Source organism: Lontra canadensis, unplaced genomic scaffold (genome assembly GCF_010015895.1).
Source record: "Lontra canadensis isolate GAN:19392208 unplaced genomic scaffold, GSC_riverotter_1.0 scaffold37, whole genome shotgun sequence".
Lineage (NCBI taxonomy): Eukaryota > Metazoa > Chordata > Mammalia > Carnivora > Mustelidae > Lontra > Lontra canadensis.
Window position 1 is genome coordinate 10,907,590 of NW_022631031.1, and position 19,027 is coordinate 10,926,616.

Below are 19,027 nucleotides of genomic sequence, written 5' to 3' on the forward strand. Positions count from 1 at the left end.
ACTCAACACCCAAAGAACAAAGAATCCAATCAAGAAATGGGCAGAAGACATGAACAGACATTTCTGCAAAGAAGACATCCAGATGGCCAACAGACACATGAAAAAGTGCTCCATATCACTCGGCATCAGGGAAATACAAATCAAAACCACAATGAGTTACCACCTCACACCAGTCAGAATGGCTAAAATTAAGAAGTCAGGAAATGACAGATGCTGGCAAGGATGCAGAGAAAGGGGAACCCTCCTACACTGTTGGTGGGAATGCAAGCTGGTGCAACCACTCTGGAAAACAGCATGGAGGTTCCTCAAAATGTTGAAAATAGAACTACCCTATGACCCAGCAATTGCACTGCTGGGTATTTACCCTAAAGATACAAACGTAGTGATGTGAAGGGGCACATGCACCCGAATGTTTATAGCAGCAATGTCTACAATAGCCAAACTATGGAAAGAACCTAGATGTCCATCAACAGACGAATGGATAAAGAAGATGTGGTATATATACACAATGGAATACTATGCAACCATCAAAACAAATGAAATCTTGCCATTTGCGACAACGTGGATGGAACTAGAGGGTATCATGCTTAGCGAAATAAGTCAATCAGAGAAAGACAACTATCATATGATATCCCTGATATGAGGGAGAGGAGATGCAACACGGGGGGTTAAGGGGGTAGGAGAAGAGTAAATGAAGCAAGATGGGATTGGGAGGGAGATAAACCATAAGTGACTCTTAATCTCACAAAACAAACTGAGGGTTGCTGGGGGGAGGGGGGTTGGGAGAGGAGGGTGGGGTTATGGACATTGGGGAGGGTATGTGCTATGGTGAGTGTTGTGAAGTGTGTAAACCTGGCGATTCACAGACCTGTACCCCTGGGGAAAAAAAATATATGTTTATAAGAAATAAAATTAAAAAATAAAAAATAAAATAAATTAAAAAAAAAAGAACACAATAATAACATGTTTAACCTAAAAACTAATAATATACAGATCAAGTGGTTACAGGAGGTTACAGGAGGACTGAGAGAAAGTAAAATAGATAATATATCCCTTTTTGTGTTTCAGAATGACCATTTATATTGAGAAAGAATATAATTTTAACAGATTTTTGGAAAACACTTTTTTTAAAGATTTTATTCATTTATTTGACAGAGATCACAAGTAGGCAGAGAGGCAGGCAGAGAGAGAGGAGGAAGCAGGTTCCCTGCTGAGCAGAAAGCCCAATGTGGGGCTCTATCCCAGGACCCTGGAATCATGACCCAAGCTGAAGGCAGAGGCTTTAACCCACTGAGCCACCCAGGCGCCCCTGGAAAACACTTTTTAAGAATTACCTTTAATATGACAAAATTACAAAACAAATGAAAAAGAGCCAAGAAATAATAATGAATATCTATCAATAAATAAGAATTAAGGTCTGAAATTAAAACTAATTGTACAAAAAATATGCATTATATGAGAGACACAACTGAAATAAAACATAGAAAGTTCTAAAATATTTCTTATATACAATGTACAAACTGTTTATTAAAAGAAAAACAACCTAAGAATGGATAAGAACCGGCTATTTATATAAAAGGAAATGCAAAATGTCAACGTGAAATGATGTTCATTTTCTAATAGTAATAGAAATGCAACTTTAAGCTACAATGAGGCATAGATTTTCACATATCAAGACTGGTAAAAATGTTAAAGGCTGATGACATCTGTTGCTGGCAAAGATGTGACTAATGGGCTCCCTTATTTGCTAGTCAAATTAAAATTCATTAAATTCATTAATAAAATTCATTAATAAAATAAGATTCATTAAAAATAAATATACCATTTTCTTTAGCAAATTTCAACGAGGGGAACAATTCTACAGAAATGTAAGCGTTTAGGGACGCCTGGGTGGCTCAGTTGGTTGAGCAGCTGCCTTCGGCTCGGGTCATGATCCCAGCGTCCTGGGATTGAGTCCCGCATCCGGCTCCTTGCTCAGCGGGGAGCCTGCTTCTCCCTCTGACTCTGCCTGCCACTCTGTCTGCCTGTGCTCACTCTCACTCTCGCGCTCTCTCTGACAAATAAATAAATAAAATCTTTAAAAAAAAAAAGTAAGCGTTTATCTGAAAGGGGATAATACATACATAAAAATATATATGTATACACACACAAAGATGCCTATTATAGCACTGTTTATAGGAGCAAATATTGACTGTTCAACATTAAGAAAACTGTTGAATAAACTAGAATACACAGGATATGGAATATAATACAGTCATGAAAAAATGGTTCTAGATATATTTGGCCTAGAATGATAGTCACTATATAAAGTGAAAATAATACATAACAAAAAGTAATGTATATATTATGAATCCCTTTTTAAAAAGATTTTATTTATTTATTTGACAGAGATAACAAGTAGGCAGAGAGGCAGGCAGAGAGAGAGAGGAGGAAGCAGGCTCCCCTCCAAGCAGAGAGCCCAATGTGGGGCTCGATCCCAGGACCCTGAGATCATGACCTGAGCTGAAGGCAGAACCTTAACCCACTGAGCCACCCAGGCACCCCTATGAAATTTTTTTAAATGGTAAAAGAAAATACCTTCATACATCCTTCATATATCATATATATATAATATATGTATATATGTGTGTGTGTATGTGTGTGTGTGTGTGTATATATATCTCCTTCACATATCCTATATATGTGAATTTTGAAAGTTTATGTGTACATTACATATAAACATCGGTTTTCTTGAGCAAGGATATTTTCATCAAACTGCTAATACCAATCACCTCAGGTGGGTGATTATAGTGGGGACAGAGGAGAGAAATTAAAACTATTTTCATCATATATCTCAATATTATTTGAATAATGTCAAGCAAGTAATATATTTGACATTAAAAGTATTTTTAAGTTATGTTAAAAGTAATTTTTTTAAAAAGATAGGAAAACTCTATACCATGCAAACCAAAAATCAAAGTACCATAGTACAAGTAGGGTGAGCAAAAAATTTATTGCCCAATCTAGTACATTTTTAAGAATGTAAAAGGAAGGGGGCACCTGGGTGGCTCAGTTGGTTGAGCATCTGCCTTCAGCTCAGGTCATGATCCCAGGGTTCTGGGATCGAGTCCCACATCGGGCTCCTGGCTTGGCGGGGAGCCTGCTTCTCCCTCTGCCTTTGCCTGCCACTCTGCCTGCTTGTGCTCTCTCTGTCTGACAAATAAATAAAATCTTGAAAAAAAAAGTAAGAGGATGCTAACCAATAGGCTTCCACTCTGGTACAATCAAGAATGGTCCCAGAAAACTGGGGTGTGTGGTCACACTATGAATAAAATAAACTTCAGAAGTATTATCAAAGATAACAAAGAAAAATATTTTCTTTTTTTTTCCTAAGTTTTTTGTTTAAATTCCAGCCAGTTAACATACAGTGTAATATTAGTTTTAGTTGTAGAATTCAGTGATTCATCACTTACATATAATACCTGGTGCTAATCACAAGTGTCCCCCTTAATACTCACCACCTGTTTAACCCATCCCATTGCCCACCTCCTCTCCAGTAACCATCAGTTTATTCTCTATAGGTAAGAGTCTGTTTCCTGGTTTGCCTGTGTTTTTCCCCATGTTTGTTTGTTTTGTTTCTTAAATTCCACATATGAATGAAATCATGTGGTATTTGTCTTTCACTGACTTATTTCACTTAGCATAATACTCTAGCTCTGTCCACATTGTTGTAAATGGCAAGACTTCATTCTTTTCATGGCTGAGTAATATTTCTCTGTGTCTCTGTGTGTGCATATGTGTGTGATACATATAAATCACATCTTCTTTATTCATTCAACAGTCAATGGACAGTTAGGCTCTCTCCATAATTTGGTTATTATTGATAATGTTGTATAAACATCAGGGTGCATATATCCCTTTGAGTCAGTATTTTTGTATCCTTTGGAGAAATACCTAGTAGTACAACTGCTGGATCTTAGGGTAGTTCTTTTTTTAACTTTTTGAGAAACCTCAATACTGTTTTCCAGAGTGGTTGCACCAGCTTGCATTCCTACCAGCAGTTTAAGAGGGTTCCCCTCTCTTTGCATTCTCAACAACATCTGTTGTTTCCTGTTTTTTATTTTAGCTATTCTGACTGGTGTGACGTGATATCTTATTGCAGTTTTGATATGCATTTCCCTGACTTCATCAGGGAGCATTTTCTGCTTGAAAAGTTGAACATCTTTTCATATGTCTGTTAGCCATCTGTATGTCTACAAAGAAGAATATTTTATTTTAATAAAAAATTATTGTAAAGAAATCTTCACATACAATATATGGCAATACTAATGCAAAAATTCTTAGAAATAAGGCAATCTTCTCTTTCCCTTCTGTCTTGGAGAAAGACATATCTTCCTGTATCCTAAAAGTAACAACTTTAAAAATGCACTTGAGATTTTATTCCACATGGCCTCCTCTTAAGACTCAATTTTTATTTAATTAGTTATCTATTCTTTTCCTTGAAACATTGGCTTCTCCACTGAAAAAATTCCCATTATATAACAAATATTTCAATTAACCATTCCAAAAGAAAGCAGATAAAGCATTACAGTTATGAAAAGGACTCTGGAGTTAGATGGCCTAGGCATAATTTTTTAACATTCACTAACTGTGCCTTCGGACAAATTACTCTGTCTCTTTATGCCTCCATTTTTTCCTTTGAAAGAAATTGTGTATTATATCCCAGTGTAATAATGGAGTAATAATAGCAGTGAATTCAAATGATCTTTCTGAGAATAGGAGAGAGAAGTAGTTAAGCTTTGTGTCTTTTACAGAAACACACATTCAACACCATAATTCAAAGTATCACAGGAGTACTTGTTGATCTGTGGATCTTGAGTACCTAGAGCCACACCTGAATCTTGATGTTGGTTAGAAAATATTGTTAAACTTTAAAAGTCAATTATATCATCATTATTACTAAGATATGATTTTTCTCTACTTTTTCTATAAACTTTCTTAGTGTTGCCTCAGTGCAATTAAAATTGTTTCTTCCTCCTCCAGTCTACAGACTGTGCCTGAAAGTGCAACATTGTATCTACAGCATGTTTGCGTGCTAGTGCCTGCCATAGAGCCAAATAAGCTCTAAAAATTCCAATGGGGATGGGGGTGGATATGGGTAAGTGTAGTCAAAAGGTACAAAATTCCCATTATAAAATTAGTAAGTCCTGAGAATGTCATGTAAAGCATGGTGACTATGATTATTTAGTGCTATATTGTATATTTGAAAGTTGCTAATAGAGTAGATCTTATAACTTCTCATCACAAGAAAAAAATTTTAACTGTATAGTGATGGATGTTATCTAGACTTATTGGGGTGATCATTTTGCAATATACACAAATGCTGAATCATTGTTGTATGCCTGAAACTAATGTTACATGCCAATTACATCTCAACTAAAAAGAGATGTCTGGGGCATCGATATGGGTAAGGCAGGAATCTACTGTTGGAATGTATGCTGAGCCACTTGATGTGACTGTGTGTGGCAAAATAATGTTGTACTCCTACGTTGGTATTCATCTTATCTAGATAAAAATCACTCTGGGTGGAAAGACCTCATTTAGAAACACTTAGATTCTTAATTATTTACCATGGCTGCAAGGCTAATCATAGATGTAGTCATTAGATGATAACATATTAATCTTCTGTTGAATCCCTATCTATCTTAACAACCCTAAGAAACAAGTTTCTAAAAAGTTTACTTTACAAACTTTGTTTTCAAAGAGATAGGTGTATGTGAGTGTCAATATAATATAATATAATATAATATAATATGATATAGATGTAATTATACTGTATACAGCGTTACTATATTATATATTACATACATTATATATTATGTACATATATTAATATAGATAGTGCTACTATAATTACTATAATCAGGAAAAATATGTATGTATATGTATGTGTTTTGAAGTTTTTATTTTAATGAAATCCAGATTATTAATTATTTCTTTCATGAATCATTCCTTTGGAATTTATTTAAAAAGTCATTACCACTGATGTTGAGCATCGTTTCATAAGTCTTTTGGCCATTTGCATATCTTCTGTGAAAGAATGTCTCTTCATGTCTTCTGCCCATATTTTAACTGGATTATTCATTTTTGGGATGTTGAGTTTGTAAGTTCTCTATACATTTTGGTATTAAGCCTTTATCAGGTATGTCATTTGCAAATATCTTTTCACATTCCATAAGTTGCCTTTTAGTTTTGTTGATTATTTCCTTCACTGCGCAAGAGGTTTTTATTTTGATGAAGTCCCTATAGTTTATTCTTGTTTTTGTTTCCCTTGCCTCCAAAGACATATCTATTAAGTTGTTACAGCCGATGTCAAAAAGGTTGCTGCCTGTGTTCTCCTCTACGGTTTTGATGGTTTCCTGTCTCAATTTTAGGTCTTTCAACCATTTTAAATTTATTTTTGTGTATTTTGTAAGAAAGTGGCCCAGTTTCATTTGTTTGCATGTTGCTGTCCAGTCTTCCCAACACCATATGGTCATCAGGGAAATACAAATCAAAACCACAATGTGAGATAACACTTCACACCAGTCAGAATGGCTAAAATCAACACCATAAGAAACAACAGGTGTTGGCAAGGATGCAGAGAAATGGGAGCTCTTTTGCATTCTTGGTGAATACTTACTGGTTCAACCACTATTGAAAACAGTATGGAGGTTCCTCAAAAAGTTAAAAATAGAGATACCCTATGACCCAGCAATTTCCCTACTAGGTATTTACCCAAAGAATACAAAAATACTAATTCAAAGGGATACACGCACCCCAATGCTTATAGAAACATTATTAGCAATAGCCAAATTATGAAAAGAACCCAAATATCTATTGACTGAAAAATGGATAAAGAATATGCGGGGGGGGGTGTACACACACACACACACACACACACACACACACAAATATATAATGGAATATTACTCAGCCATAAAAGAAGAATGAAATTTTGCCATTTGCAACAGTCTTGCCTTTTGAAAGTGGATCCTCTAGTCCTAGTCAAGCCTTAAGTGATTATTAACGTGGCCAACATTTTAACTATAGCCTCATGGAAGACACAGAGTTAGAAGTACCTAGTTAAGTGCCTCCCAAATTCCCAACCTACAGAAACTATATAGTAATAAATGTTTGTTTTAAGCTATTAAGGTTTGTGATAATTTATTTTGTAGTAATAAATAATGAACAAACGGCTACCAGACGCTTATTCTCCTCATGTTGAAACACATGAATACAAGTAGGCAAATTCAGTTGTGCAAATACATCTCAAACCTCTGCTGTTGTCCAGTTTGCAAAAAGCCACTATCCAAAGCACAGTCTTTTGGTCAAACTCAACATCAACAGTCATGGAAATATTTCTCAAAGGAAGCTATAGGCCACTTAAAAGATATCAGGTTCAAATCTTTAGAAATTCATAGGGAAAAGGAGTCTTTACAGATGTTATTAAGTTAAGAATTTTGACACAAGATTATGTCTTATGCTTGGGCCAAATGGCCATCACAGGTATCTTTGTAAGAGAAAGCTAGGGGTGGGAATGCAAACTACTGTAGTCACTCTGGAAAACAGTATGGAGGTTCTTCAAAAAAAGTCCCACTTTGCACTACTAGGTATTTACACAAAGGATATAAAGATACTGATTCGAAAGGATACATGCACCCTGATGTTTATGTCAGCATTATCAACAATAGCCAAGGGCTCCAGGGTGGCTCAGTTGGTTGGGTGACTGCCTTCGCCTCAGGTCATGATCCTGGAGTCCCAGGATCAAGTCTTCCATTGGACTTCCTGCTCAGTGGGGAATCTGCTTCTCCCTCTGACTCTCCCCCCTCTCATGCTCATTCTCTCTCTCTCAAATAAATAAATAAAATCTTTAAAAATTTTAAAAAATATGGCCAAATTATGGAAAGAGCCCCAATGTCCATTGACTGATAAATGGATAAAGAAGACACATACACACATAGGAATATTATTCAGCTATGAAAAACAAATGAAATCTTGCCATTTGCAATGACGTGGATGGAGCTAGGGAGTATCATGCTAAGCAAAATAAGTCAGAGAAAAATACCATATGATTTCACTCATATGTGGAATTTAAGAAACAAAACAAATGAACATAGAGGGGGAAAAGAGGCACATCAGGAAACAGATATTTAAGTTTAGTGAGCAAACTGATGTTTACCAAAGTGGGGGTGGTGGGGGGGGAGGGGTGGGTTAAATAAGTGGCAGAGATAAAGGAGGGCCCTTGTGATTAAGCACCAGGTATTGCATGTAAGTGTTGAATCACAAAATTCTACACTTGAAACTAATATTACATTGTATGTTAACTAACTGGAATTTAAATAAAAACTTGGAAGGAAAAAAAGAGAGAAAAAGGCAGGGGGAGACTTGACAAACACATAGAGAAGAAGGTGATAGAGTTTCAGACAGAGACTGAAACCACGTGGCCACAAGCCAAGGAACACCAAAAAATGATGGTAGCCAACAGAAGAAAGAAGAGGCAAACAAATGGATTCTCCCCTAGATTCTCCAACTGATACCTTCCTTTTGGACTTCTGGCATGCAGAACTGTGACAAAATAAACTTCTGTTTAAACTTCAGTAATTTGCCACAGCAGCCCTAGGAAACAGATATATCCTCTGATGGGGTAGAGGGAAGAGTTGAATATTGGCTGAAAAGATAATCTAATTTAGTTTTGCATCCCTTCAAAAGATAACCAAAAAATAACATCTACACCCCCAATGTTTATAGCAGCAATGTCCACAATAGCCAAATTATAGAAAGAGCCCAGATGTTCACAGATAAATGAATGGATAAAGAAGATGTGGTATGTGGTGTGTGTGTGTGTGTGTGTGTGTGTGTGTGTGTGTGTGTAATGGAGTATTACTCAGCCATCCAAAAAAATAAAATCTTGCCATTTACAGCGACGTGGATTGAACTAGAGGGTATTATGCTGAATGAAATAAGTCAATCAGAGAAAGACAACTATCATATGATTTCACTCGTATGTGGAATTTAAGGGAAAAAAAAGGAGCATAGAGGAAGGGAAGGAAAAATAAAACAAGATTTAACCAGAGAGAGAGAGACAAACCAAAAAAGACTCTTAACCATAGGAAACAAACTGAGGATTGCTGGACGGGAGGTCGGTGGGCAGATGGGGTAACAGGGTGATGGGCATTAAGGAGGGCACATGATGTATATTGAGCATTGGGTGTTATAAACAACTGATGAATCACTGAACTCTCTCTGAAACTAATAATACACTATGTGTTAATTAATTGATTTTAAATTTAAAAATATATATAACCAGAAAATTAAAAAAAAAAAACTATGCATTGATACTACCAAAAGAAATGGGCAAATGAACATGTAAATAAGCAAATGAATACATAGATAAGGAAAATGAAGAATTCAGATCAAAGATCAATTACCCATGAAAGCAGTAGAAAATGTCAAATTTTTCTTCATAACACTCCCTAAGAAACTGAAGTAAAAAAATCTAAAAAATAATACAGTGTCGGGATGCCTGGGTGGCTCAGTTGGTTGGACGACTGCCTTCAGCTCAGGTCATGGTCCCAGGGTCCCGGGATCGAGTCCCATATCAGGCTCCCAGCTCCATGGGGAGTCTGCTTCTCCCTCTGACCTTCTCCTCGCTCATGCTCTCTCTTACTGTCTCTCTCTCAAATAAATAAATAAAATCTTTTAAAAAAAATAATAATACAGTGTGAGGAGAAGAGATAACAGAGAAAATGAAGGTGAGCTCTTTGGATTTAGGGAAAAAATAGAGAATAAAATGGAAACCATAAATAAGTGCCCTGTTAGAACAGGCACATGGAAGACATGGTGGAGAAAACCACAAAATACGAAATTTTTAAAAATCAAAGACAAAGATATAAAAAGAAAAGATGAAATAGAAAATCCATTGTAAACACAATTAGTGTTTCTGAAGAAGATACTGTTACAGGTGTAACAGAAAAAATTCAAAGAAGAAAACTATACTGAAATGAAAGACACGTAAGTCTACAGATTGAAAGGACATTATGTATTTTTAGAACAATTTATATTACACCATGTTTTATGCTGGAAAATATTGCAGTTTACAGTCATTGTGATCCTGGCTTTTCTCTTTTGATTTTCCATATCCTTATTAAATATGAGGAAATCTTCAAACATGTCATGATGCTTATAAGAAATTATTATTGGTAAAGTAAATCAAGTAAAGTGACTCAAGAGATGGATATCTAAGGTTCTCTCCAACTCTGTGATTCTATTAACCTTAGTCTGAGCCATCCTTCTCACCAGGCTTGAATAAAAACAGTTTCAGAAACTAACTGTAATTGGTACTTATATCTGCCTGCTAAGGTATTCATAAAAAACACTGAAGCCAATAATTGTTACCTCTATAGGAGTCAATCTTTTAGTGTATAATAAATCTTTATATACTGTAGCAAACAGTGTGTGTGTGTGTGTGTGTGTGTGTATACTGTAACAAACAGTATATATTTAGCAAACAAATCAACTGGCATAATATTATCTTTCTTATGTTGTACATACATATAACAACATATGACTACATATAAATGAGTCGTTTTTAAACTCACTGGAACAAGGGCTTAACCAAGCGGTTTTTCATATATTTATGTGCCATGCAATTTGTTAAAATGATCCAAGAAATGAGTGCTAATTCTGTGATGTATTTTTGTATAATATTTTTGATAAATTGGAAAACATGCACATTTGTCTATCTTCTTTTTTTCCTAACGTTTCATATTTTTATTTAAATTTCAGCTAGCATACAGTGTAATATTAGTTGCAGTTGTGGAATTTAGTGATTCATCACTTAATAAAACATCCAGTGCTTATCACAAGTGTATGATGCCTTAATGCCCATCACCCATTTACACCATCCCCTGCCCACCTCCCTCCATCAACCCTCAATTTGTTCTCTAAAGTTAAGGGTCTCTCTTATTTTTTTTTAAATAATGGCACGGCAAAAATGAAACACTCCATGTTTTATCAGAGAGAAATGTATATATGACGTATTGGGGGTTTTTTGAAGTTAAATGGAAATCCATAGGAAGATAATTTAATAGGAAAATGTTAATTCCTCACTACCTCTTCAGGAGTGTGTATAATAGCAACATGAAGTTAGGTATAGGAAAATATATCCATTTGCACCTAAGATATTTGCAGTATGACTGGGGAGGTTGGTACTAACAAATATTTTGTTTACAAAGCATACTTTTACAAAGGTAAGAAGTGATGGAAAAGTGTCCAAGGGATGATGCAATATCTGCCCTTATATCAAATGGCACAAGAAACTGGAACTGTGCTTTCTTAGTCTCTTTTACTCCTCGGGCTTGGCAGGGACCATGCACATTGACTGATAGTAAGTGTTGAGTGGTTAAATGAATGTTCACACACTCATTCATACAGTAAAGCAGATAGGGAATACAATTAAAGTCAGGATAAACCCAGAGACCAGTCATACTTTTCACTGGTGACCAGAGTAATGCACACTTTTCTGAAAGGCAGGTGAAGACTAGAACCCCATGACTAAAGCTGCCATTACTCCACTTACCCTGTTTTTTTGGTGACAACATACAGGCTGTGATTGCGTAAAGTCCTTCTGGACGCTCTGATAGCATAGAATTGCTAGTTTGCTTGACAAAACCAGTCTAATCCTGTGTATAAGAGAATCTGGATCCTTAGGAAATTCTTTCTAATACCTCAACTAAATTCCTGATTTGGGTAATCTCCACATTCTACTACTACATTCCTTAGAAATGAAAAATTAACATGGATTGTCTGCCTTCCTACTCCTACATAACAATACACACACAGTCAATCCCATTTGTTTCTTAGCAAAGTTCTATCTCAAGCATCCCAGACAAATTGGGTTATTAAAAATGCTGCAAAATAAATTTCAGCTTCACTCTCTCTGTCAAGAGGTTTTCTCTTATTCTTATGTAAATTCTTTTTGTTGCTGTTTTGTAGTGGCAGGAAATTGGACTGGAAAACCTCTTAAATGCATCTCAACTTTGTGATTTCAGAATTTATTGTGCTTTGTCTACATAGTATAACCTCTAAAATAGGCACTTCTATTTCCCCAATGAATCAGAATCTTACAGTGATTTCTGGGATTAAGTTAGGGAGTCTGGGGAAGCTCTAAATATGTGAGGGTTTGTATCTATACTGGTTTATTCTTTAACTGTAGAAAACTATTCTTTATGCCTAGTCAGCTGAGCCATGCTGAAGTTATTTTCCTTAAAGTGCACATATTAAGAGCAAGTATTACAACGTTGTTTTTAAAATTGCTACATATTAGAAAAGTCCCCAATTTAACCATACTATTATATAATTACTCTTTACAGGACACCATGATAAAAAATCGTACCAATTGCCCGAACAATGAACCTAAAGTTTTAAAAAAACATGCATGTGATGATAATAAGGTAATAATAATTTTTTGGGATTTATATGTCATTCAAACTTGATTTTATAGAAGCTTATATTATTTGTTAAGTGTTAGATAATTATATTGATTATATTAATAACATAATCTTTTCATTCTAACCAGATAATTCTCACTGACCTATTAAATTATACTATGGTCTTCTTTTATACTTTGATTTTACAAAAAATCCTATGTTTACTCAGTAAATATTTTTTTCTATTTTAGCATTTCAGTTTTCACTTTGGAAAATGCTAGAACTGCTGAATTCAAAGACACACTTCCCTTATTTGTGACATTTTTGTGCAGGAAAATCCTTGTTAGAGTGACTGCTTGCACACACACACAAACATAAGTCATGGGAATAATTTACTTTTAGGCCTTTGAAATTTCTTCCTTCAGTATTTGCTTATCTTCAAACAACTACTGCTTCTGGTTGGTGCAATACTACAATTTACAAACCTTACAACAAAAGTTTGTATTAGTTCCTTCTATAGAAACTAGTATGATATTCAGTCTTTTTTAAACTCACAGTAGCTGAGTTAACCTCATAGTATCACATTATATATTCATAAATTCTTTTTATTCTAATTTCTTACTTTAAATATTTGAAAGGCTTGTTTGAGGTGGAAATGGACCTTTTTTTTTTTCTAATTGCCAGCTATTCATCCATAGCTCAACAGGTACAAAAATAAGAAGAGAAACCACATACCTTCCATTATTGTCGCCTCCCGAAGCCCTCTCCTTTGGTTGACTCACTTAAAATAGAATAATGCTGTTATAGGTTCATCCATAAGTGATAAGATCATAAATTTATATTATAAAGAAAGGAGACTTCAAAAAGTCAAATAATCATTAAGCCAAATTCTAGGCACTCCAGATTGTCACTTAGGAGCTAAACAGTTTTAGTCTAGTTACTTGTCAGTCATATGATTAACTGGAATAGAAATCTGGGGCGGAGGTGGGGCAATATTTGGCAATACCTCTCTGGCTTTAGGCTCCTTATAAAAGCTTATCATTTTTTAATATTTTGTTTGAACCACAACCCTTCTGATTTTTTTTTCTGTAATAGGAAGGTATATTTTTATATCGTGCTGCTCACAAGTTGAAGCAGTTTGTGAAAGTGAATGACAGTGAGGATTTCAATCTCCACTTATTAAGAGTTTCACAGGGCACATTACAATTGTTGAACTGTACCCCCAAGGTAAGTTGTTTACTTTGAACAAAAATATCAACTAGTCCTGTGATAGGATACTATAATTCTCTGGTGATCATATCTGGTATCATAGAATTCTAACTGCTTATCATCACTTAAAGTTGAAATATATTTACTCAACTCTAGAAGAAGAAAGTCTTAAACTAGGAAAGCACCTATTCTTTGCTAGGGCAAATAGTTTACAGAAGCGGAGTAAAAATAAGGAAGTGCATACATCATTGCTATAATAATGCTGGTGGAGGTTAATGTCATAACTTGGGTGGGAATGGTGAATTTTTACCTCTAAAACTCATTAATAATTTTAGTCCATATATGTACACATTTATAAGAACTCATAGCCAATAAAACAGATAATCAAAAGCATTTAACAAATATCTTTATATGTTAAAATTTCACATGTGAAAAAATATATATATATAAATATATATATATATATATGTCCAATTTTTTTATTCTTTTGCTTCAATAATTTTGTAAGTATAGGGCTAATTTTCCCTACTTGTCTTCTAGTGGTTATGAAATATAAGCAATAAAACAAAATTTGGAAGACAATCTTGATACTAGGCCACAGTTTCTTTATCTGCAAAATGGAGAAAAATATAATATCTACATTACAGGATGGTGACAGGGTTAATTAATTGGCATAATTCATGTAAAGGGCTTAGTACTAGAAAGGTTTCAATAAATGATATATTATTATTACCACTACCCCCCTCTTCAGAAATTTTTACCAATGGCCACAAAAGCCAAAAGGTTTCTTATGATTTCTTAAAAAGAAATTTTTAACATTTTCATGACATAAAAGGGTTCCTGTGTGTTCTTATTTTTTAATACCTATAGTTGTCCACAGGCGGTAAGAAGGTAAGATTATCCTTGAGCCTTATTGACAGCGATGAAAATAAAGATGATAGAATGTGAATCACTTCATTTATCATTACATTATCTACTTGATGCAAGCCAGTCTCCTCTTGGTGTCCTGGATTCGCCAAGTTTATTTCCAATTTTGCCCCCTTACTTATGTTAGTCTTCTATATGAAATTTCTATTGTTCTCTTTTCTATAAATCTATAAGGGATGAATCTCTAAATTTTACACCTGAAACCAATTTTACCATACATGTTAACTAACTTGAATTTAAATAAAAACTTGGAATAAAAAAATTTAAAAATAAACATCCTAAATTGTTAAAAAGAAAAAGGAAAGAGAAAACTAACCTGTCTTGCTTTTTCCTTTTTCCTGATATTCTATTTCTAAATGAAATTATTCTCAAATAGATTAGATGAATTTAACAGCATTTTAAAATTTAGCCATGAAAATAAAATAAAACAAAATAAAATTTAGCAGACATTAATGAAAGGAGCAATAGACAATTAATATTCAGTATTATCAAAGTGACTTTGTTTTTGAGGAAGGAATAAAGCAACCTTCCCAGGGTGAAGTCCAACCCACTAAAAACTTGGTGAGAATGATTGTATAATTTTCTTTCTTCATCAGCTTTTTATTCAACTTAATTCCTTTATGTTTCCCTTTGAATTTTTTTTCCCTTTTCTATGGTTCATTTTGAAAATAATCATTATATTGTTAATAAAAGGAGATGGGATGTACCCCTTAGAAATTGGACTCCTTTAAGCTACAGTTTTTAAAGCCACTGCTTAATTTTTTTTTTTTTTAGAGTTTTATTTATTTATTTGAGAGAGAGAGAGACAGTGTGCGGGGGTAGGAGGTGGAGGAGAGAATCCTAAGCAGGCACCACATGCAGTGCCTAGGCCCCATGCAGGGCTCCATCTCACATCCCTCAGATCATGACCTGAGCCAAAATCAAGAGTCAGATGCTTAACCAACTGAGCCACCCAGGTGACCCTTAAAGCCACTACTTTAAAATAAAAGAGGCTAGGGAAAATATCAGAGCACCATTTTTTTTAATAAAGCAACAAAATGAGAACATCAATAGGTAATGGGCAAAAGACATGAGCAAACCACTTCTATAGGAGCACATAAACTAGAAAACAAGTGTATGAAGAAAGTAGCCATCCTGGTTAGTTAGCAAACCTTCAGCATAACCTAACATGATGGAAATTAAAGTTTGAACACTTGGAAATGTGTATTTTTTCAATGTAAGTTTAAAATTTGTTTTAATATATTTTTCTAGGAAGACAATAAATCTGTAAAGGAACAGAGAAAACAGAAGAGCTTGTGTTCCCTAGGGATACTACTACAAAAGATAAAAACTTGTTGGAATAAAATTTTGAGGGGCTCTAAAGAACATTGAAAAATATGGAGTGGCAATATAAAGACATATGAACTTCACTTGTATCCTTCAAGAATATATCTGCTCATATGGCGGGGGGGTAGAGTACCCTAGAAGTTACAGAATGCATCCTGGTAAAAGCGGATTAGAGCAATTGAGAAATTCATACCATAGTACTAGAAGATGGATGTAAACAGTGCAAACCAAATGCTGCAATCGACAAACCTTCATATGTTTTTGGACATATATCTATCAGTATTAATTCTGTGATTTTTTTGCAAGACAATCCAAGTAAGGTATTAAAGGCAATAATACTTTTTAAAACTGTTTTAAAATTTCAGAAGAAGACATGTAAAATCTGTGAAGTATATAAAGGTTGCAGGAATTAAAAATTAACATTGCTTTATTATCCAAATAATTTTATGCACCAGCATGCTACAAGGAGAGTGGAAATTGTTGTCTTCTGTGCTGGAAATGTTTCAGAGTTAACAAATGTGGGTAATGCCAAAGAGAGTAAGGGTTAAAGAAGCAGTATGAAGGAGTCCAAGATACTTCAGTGAGATTAAGACGTGTAATTAAACTTGAATGCATAAGACAGTGCCTTCATTAATGGTATAGCAAATGTTTTAAGATGACCATAAAGAATGATTTCACAAAATAGAAAGTCACCTGTTCTAAGGATGCCAAACCATAATACTGAGTTACTTTTGTCATTTATGTGTAATAAAGTTTTTCTAAATGAGTTTGCAATTTGGGAAGCATATTTTTAACAGAATAATATATGTTGACCTTTTAATTAATGGAATGTATATTTAATTTTGACACTATATCTGTATTATATAAAAATATTTTCATACAGTATTACAAGCAAATTGCTGGCTTTGGATAACATTTCTCCTTTGATAATAAATGACCTATGTAATAACACTGTCAGATTCACTTCATGAATTTTGAAGAATTTTTAAGATAATATTTTTAATACTGTACTACTATTTGAGCTCTGTCATTGAATATGTGACTTTAAACCTTATTACTCAGAATGTAATGAGACCAAAACTATATAAGAACAGGAACATTACTTTCTATGCTAAATTTTAATCTTTTAAAAAAGACTTTTGTATATACCAGATCCAGTTTAGAAGGTCTGTCAATGGTCCTCACTTGCTTATAAAGGGAAATGAAAACCCTAGTGGAGACAGGTCAGAGTTCTACCGCAGTCACCAGTCGGCTCAACTCACATCCTTCCTGCTCTTGAACACCTTCATCAGCCCCTAATTAAGTGCTGACTGGCTTGATTTGAGCTTCAAGTGATGCTCAGGTCTCGCCCTCACTGTGTGGTGGTAAAGACCATCCTCTCAGTTTGTGTGGACGTCTCACTCTCCCTAACCCCTATGCCCTTCACCCTCACAGGTGCAGACAGCTGTGTAGAATTGTATAGAAAGTTGTATGGAGTTCACGGGTTGCTCCGTTCACAAGGCTTTGAATCAAGTATGTTTTCTGTTTGGTTTTCATATTAACTCCAGAAAGGGAGCTGACGAATATTTTTAGGAGCAGACGATTCCTCACCAAACCCTATCTTCAGAGGGACTTTTCCAAGTAATTGTGCTTCCTTCTACCATAAAACATGGTACCTCCACCCTGATGAACTGGCACTGTTGGTAAACCACTAGCTATAGAAATGAGGGAACTTCACATTTCTAAAGGTAAACTCTTAAAACTGTCCTTGAAAGTGTTTCCTTAAAGGCAGTCTAAAACATCCCTAACCAGTGTTGAAAAAACATTCTGAGATTATGGTAAAATAAGGAACAATATTTTAAAATGCTTGCTGAAGGTTATCAAAATTGTCTTCCTTGATTTTCATTTGTTTATGATAGATCTGAATTTTAGAGAAAATTTACACTCAAAACAGCATTCAGCATACATGGTTGTGTCAAATACTTGGGGGAAAAAATACCCATGCATTCGTGTTTGTATTTGCCTTCTTTGTTTCGTACCCACTAGGCAAGGTAAGTAGAGACAGGCAGGCTAATTAATAACAAACTTGGATATTATAGTTTTATTATTTCTACTCCCCAATTAAAGACTTGTTTTATTTCAGTGAATTTTTCTTTCAAATATGTATGTGGAGGCTTTAAATCAGCATTTTCTAAAGTTTGTTCCAAGAAACCCTAATCCTCAACAATGCTACAAAAAAATAAGACAATGAGACGAAGAGGATGAAGAAAAAAGTGGAGGAACGAGGAGAAGAAATGAAAAAAGGAAAAAGAAAAAGAGGGAGGATTCTATGTTCTCAGGTCAGATAAATTTCTTTTGGAGAGTCACAGTTTATACAAGTATATTATTAAAGGCTGTGTAAGCTCATACAGTTTTTTTTTTTAACACTAACATAACATTTTCAAAATTTGACTAGAGAATGCTAGTTTTATGTAAAAACCATTACCTACATGTACTTCAGGGAATATTGAATTATACAAAGGGACTCAGAAAAGGGTCTTTTAAAATAGGCTTTCAAGGAATCTGTTGAAGGAAATACTCCTTTCAGGATTAAGATAGTTCTATTAAGACTAGAAAAGTTTCTTTGCCTTACCTCATACTTCCATTGACAGCCAGCTTACAAAGGATATTTCATCAAATCTAATGAAAATACTTCTCCAGAAACTCTAAGTCAGATAATCTTTATGGTACTCTCTCCATGCAATCTTCATGTCTTTAGTTATTATGTTCTTACTGCTTAGAAAGTTCTTCCAAATTCTTTCCAGATCCTGCTCAAACTTCAAGGGCATCTCAGTTTCTTTCTCCTCAATTGCTGTGGCTTCCATGATAATTCTGGATAATGTTACGGTTTCTTCCTTTAGTTGCCTAGCACTTAATTGTCTGTATATGCATTATTATCTGATCAGATTCATCTTAATACTTTATCTTAAATATAACTATTATTTACATAATTCTATTTATGTTTTCTCCTGAAAGAGTGTATGATCTTTTGTGTTCCCTCCAGCTCTTAATGGGAAAAGCCAGACATATCATGGTTAATAAGTAAAAACAAATTGCATTAAACCAGCGTATTAATATCAATAATTACATTAGAATAA

General features: G+C 34.5%; 1 protein-coding gene across 1 annotated transcript in view; it reads left to right on the top strand.

The window, feature by feature from the left end:
* The window catches only part of IL7 (interleukin 7), a 62,703-nt gene extending 46,025 nt beyond the window's left edge, over nucleotides 1-16,678 (top strand). The window contains exons 3-5 of the mRNA XM_032869147.1: nucleotides 12,393-12,473; nucleotides 13,545-13,676; nucleotides 15,837-16,678. Coding sequence (XP_032725038.1) covers nucleotides 12,393-12,473; nucleotides 13,545-13,676; nucleotides 15,837-15,956 — 333 coding nt within the window. The 3' untranslated portion in view covers nucleotides 15,957-16,678. The remainder of the gene's footprint in view (nucleotides 1-12,392; nucleotides 12,474-13,544; nucleotides 13,677-15,836) is intronic.
* Nucleotides 16,679-19,027: the final 2,349 nt, after the last annotated feature.